The sequence below is a fragment of the Alosa sapidissima genome, chromosome 10 (assembly GCF_018492685.1).
Source record: "Alosa sapidissima isolate fAloSap1 chromosome 10, fAloSap1.pri, whole genome shotgun sequence".
NCBI classification, from domain to species: Eukaryota; Metazoa; Chordata; class Actinopteri; order Clupeiformes; family Clupeidae; genus Alosa; species Alosa sapidissima.
Genome location: NC_055966.1, coordinates 32,852,989 through 32,857,747, shown reverse-complemented (window position 1 = coordinate 32,857,747; position 4,759 = coordinate 32,852,989). Strand labels below are relative to the sequence as shown.

At 42.2% G+C, this 4,759-nt stretch overlaps 1 protein-coding gene across 1 annotated transcript; it reads left to right on the top strand.

Annotated features, from left to right (window-relative positions):
- Positions 1–762: 762 nt before the first annotated feature.
- LOC121720039 (trypsin-like) lies at positions 763–3,796 on the top strand. The gene is made up of 6 exons (XM_042105871.1): positions 763–802; positions 1,485–1,641; positions 2,158–2,256; positions 2,534–2,694; positions 3,107–3,246; positions 3,497–3,796. The coding sequence occupies exons 1-6, from the start codon at positions 763–765 to the stop codon at positions 3,647–3,649; spliced, it is 750 nt and encodes a 249-aa protein (XP_041961805.1). The 3' UTR covers positions 3,650–3,796.
- The last annotated feature ends 963 nt before the right edge of the window (positions 3,797–4,759 follow it).

Here is a 4,759-nt window from a genome sequence, read left to right as displayed (position 1 = left end):
GAATGCAATCAAATAGATGAAGATCATTCTGCTGGCTCAAATACTCGCCTGACTGGAACCCACACGTATCAACCAGGTACTTTTATAGGTGCGTTTATCTCTCCTTACCCTGAACTGTTCCCTGCCACCTGCTATCCCACCTTATCTGCCCCCAAAACAAACAGGCCCTCCACCCACCCAGAGAAATTGTTAATAACTTGGATGGAGTGCTTTTCGGATGATGCACAACCAAAATGGCATTGCATTTTGGCCATCTTTTACTATTTGACAGAAAAATAGACTACAGGTGGCATTTTCACTCAATGTTTGGCTTTGTTTCAAGGGCAAAATTAAGTTCAAACCAGTTTCAACATTTCCAGGACTAGATTGATTCCACTACTGTAGACAGTACATACAGAGATGATAACAGTAATCTATTTTCTTTGATCCAGTTGTTTTTCTAATACTACTGAACAGTCACAATGTTCTTTCGTGGGAAATATGTTGTATGCTACAATATTTCCCACATGTTTGACCACCACACAGACACACAAACATACCCCCCCCCCCCCCTCTCTCTCTCTCACACACACATACACACACACACACACACACACACACACACACACACACACACACACACATATTCAGCAGATACTGGGATTAAGCATTAACCCCACAGGTTGGTAGACACGTCTGTCACTGATATGGTAGGGTAGAGAGGCTTTATAAATGAGCTGGGGCACGACCTGTCGTCTTCGGCCCTGGACACATCTGGAAACCATGAGACTGCTTGTTTTGCTGGCGCTTGCTGGAGCTGCTGGTAAATTAATAGCATAATCACAGAGGTGCAGGAGAATGTGCACAGTTTATATGAGACTTTGGAATGTACTGTGTTATTATGGGTTTTTTTTTCTTTCATATAATTTTGTTGCTTATGTATGTATATAAAAGTATATATACTTACACTGTTACTGTTTATTAATTTGATATAATAATTACTTCATATTACCTCTCAGGTGGGCACATGCCATTAGGCTGGAAATGAATGAATACTTTCATATCAGGTGTACATAATTCTGTTTTTTCAACATCTGATATTTATCAGCCAAGCCAAGTTTCACATACTGTAATTTTTATTCATTTATTTATTTATTTATTATAAGTATATATACTTTTTTGATCCCGTGAGGGAAATTTGGTCTCTGCATTTAACCCAATCGGTGAATTAGTGAAACACAAACAGCACACAGTGTACACACAGTGGGGTGAAGCACACACTAAGTCCCGGCGCATTTAGCTGCCTGCTACAACGGCGGCGCTCGGGGAGCAGTAAGGGGTTAGTTGCCTTGCTCAAGGGCACTTCAGCCGCAGCCCACTGGTCGGGGCTCGAACCGGCAACCCTCCGGTTACAAGTCCAGAGTGCTAACCCAGTGGGCCACAGCTGCCCCTTTTCCCACCACTGCATAACTTTGTGGCTTTGTCCCTGCCTGATGTCTTTGCAGTGGCAGTGCCCAGGGAGGATGGAAGGATCATCGGAGGCAACGAGTGCTCCCCAAACTCCAAGCCATACATGGCATCCCTTAACTACGGATACCACTTTTGTGGAGGGGTACTCATCAACGAGCAGTGGGTGCTCTCCGTTGCCCACTGCTGGTACAAGTGAGTCCTACATGAAATTGATCAATATACCCTTATAACGCATTGATCAATACACCCTTATAACACATTACATTACATTTAGCAGACACTTCTTGACCGAAGTGACTTACATATGTCAGCTATATTACAAGGGATCACATTGTCCCCGGAGCAACTTGGGGTTAGGTGCCTTGCTCAAGGGCACAACGGTGGAAGCCGGGAATTGAACCGACAACTTTCAGGCTACTGCACGCTAGCCCAGCTCCTTAACCACTACACTACCACCGCCCTCAACACATAAATATAATTTCAGTATGAAGACAAATATCAACAGTGTTAGTAAATATATTTTTAGATAGTTTTTCCTAAAGAATAGAAAATATATATGATAACATGCACATTCTAATGTATAATGTGTGATACATAATTCTGATTATCCAACATCCTCAAAGGAGTACTTTTTAGTTACAGTTGAGCTTTTGTTCATTTTCTTTTGTCTTCTTCATGTTCTCCATCTGTGCTGTTCCTTTCAACCAGCCCCTACAGCATGCAGATCATTCTGGGAGAACACCACACACGAGTGTTTGAGGGCACAGAACAGCTCATGAAGACTGAGAACATTATCTGGCATCCCAGGTATGTGCTCAGTGTTTCTCTACCTGCAGTTAGCATTAAGCATATTGCCATGTTATTAAACAGATGTTCAAAAGTTATTTTCATTCATTACTCCATTGGTTGTTTAAGCTATGATATTAGTAGTTCTGTTTGAGATGTGTACTGTTGTCTCAAAGCTGAGCTCTCATAAAGATCTATGAAGCTGGAGATTATTATTCCAACCATCTATACCCTCTTCCACACTGCACTATTGGTACAAATCCTGGTCAGAATCCTTTCCCCTCCTTTTACACTTCAGCTATGACTACCAAACTCTGGACTATGACATCATGCTGATCAAGCTCTTCCACCCAGTGAAGCTGACCGATGCTGTGAAGCCCATTCCTCTGCCCTCTGGCTGCCCTTTCGGGGGTATGCCCTGCTCTGTGTCCGGCTGGGGCAAGTACTTCCCGGATGGAGGTGAGTGACAGATTTAGAGACAGGCACACAGACAGAGACAGAGTTACACAGAGATACTATAGAGACAGGGAGATCAATGATCAAGCAGTATTGATCTCAAATCAAATTTTGCCAAAGGCGATAGTATCTTCTCTCCTGGCACTGCTACCAACTGGACTTGCTTAATCACTTACCACAACCATCTTCTTCTTCATCCTGACTATCCATCTTCCTCTTCCTCTTCCTTTGACTGAACTGTGATTGAACTGTCTATTCTACGTGTCATTCAGTACGCATTGATGCACTAACATGTCCATGTTGCACTGATTGCTCCCTCTTTGTAAGTCGCTTTGGATAAAAGTGTCAGCTAAGTGACTAAATGTTGAAGGCATATAAATAACTGACTTGCACCACTCGTTGCCACACTCTGCAGACTATGTTACCAGTGATACACTTCGGTGTCTGGATTTGCCCATTGTTGACGATCAGGAATGTGAGAATGCCTACCCCGGCATGATCACCCGCAGAATGGTGTGCGCCGGATACTTGGATGGAGGCAAGGATGCCTGCAATGTGAGTACTCTACCCTGTGAAGGAACCGCTAATCTCCTAACTATATATTTTTGGCATTCTAACATATGTAGAAACTATCAACTAAGGCCCAACTGGGCATACTGTAGGTGTATTGGTGAACATAGAGAATATTATTTCCCACTCTTCACCTCTGACTGAACTCTGTCTTCTCTCTCTCTCTCTCTCTCTCTCTCTCTCTCTCTCTCTCTCTCTCTCTCTCTCTCTCTATCTCTCTCTCTGGATGTATCAGGGTGATTCTGGCAGTCCTCTTGAATGTTTTGGAGAAGTGCACGGACTAGTGTCCTGGGGTCAGGGCTGTGCCCAACCTGGGTACCCTGGCGTCTACGTCAAGGTCTGTGAGTTCCTCATCTGGATCAAGGAGACCATGGAGGCCAACCCATAAGACAGTCTCATGACTTCCACTTGTAACCCTTCTCTTGCTTCTCTTGTTACCTTGCTGGTGAAGCAAGACTAACATGGGCTATAGTTGTAGGCATCACAATGGAAAAATAAACTGTAAGTACCATATGTGTACTAATGCTTTCCTACACATCTTTGTATGCTTTTGTTACGAAGAAAAAAACATTACAATGGGAGGAAGATCACGCGGTAACAGACTTACACTCCCATTAGATGTTTTGGTGCCACTCAGCAATTAAAGGTGCTCTAAGCGAAGTTGGGTAACGTCACTTATGTTGACGTTCAAACAAAACAGGGAGCTAGCCCACTACTCCCTCCCCCTCCCTCCCGTGCAAACTCTCTTAAACGTGCATCTCGTCGGTGATTGGCTAGAACAGTTTGTTCTGTGTTTATGGTCCATGCTGGACCAAGTTGTTTTTGTTGCCTGGGCTTTCCATAGAGACTGGGTTTTTTTACATTGTATTTGTAGCACAGCTAGCGAATGGTGAGGTGATGTTTACTGTATGTGACAAAAAATATTTTAGCTTAGAAACCGCGTAACATCGCTTATGCACCTTTAATGACCCACAATTTAAGAACAATATGTCAGTTTGTACATGCCTACTACATGTACTGAAATGGTAACACAAAATGGTCTGGTGAAATTATTAGGCTAATAATTAAATAATTATAATTATTAATGCAATTATATCTTTATATATTTTTAAAGCCAGAAAGAGCTTGGTAACGGAGTTACAGAAATTTAACATCACTTTTTTACCATAAAAGTCAACATATCGAACATGTGGTTCTCAAAATATCCGATGAAGACTTGTCATATGGAGTCAGAGTGGGCGGCATTTCTTTACCATTTTCTTTCTAATCTCAAAATATAACATTAAAAAACTCTTCTTCTTCTTCTAAATGTTTCTATACTTTTCCCCTATAATATGACCAAAGATTATCATCATTCAGAGCACAGGCAGCTAGCGGATGGTGAGGTGATGTTTGCTGTATGTGACAAAAAATGTTTTAGCTTAGAAACCGCGTAACATCGCTTATGCACCTTCAATGAATCTAAATTTAAGAACAATATGTAAGTTTGTATGTGCCT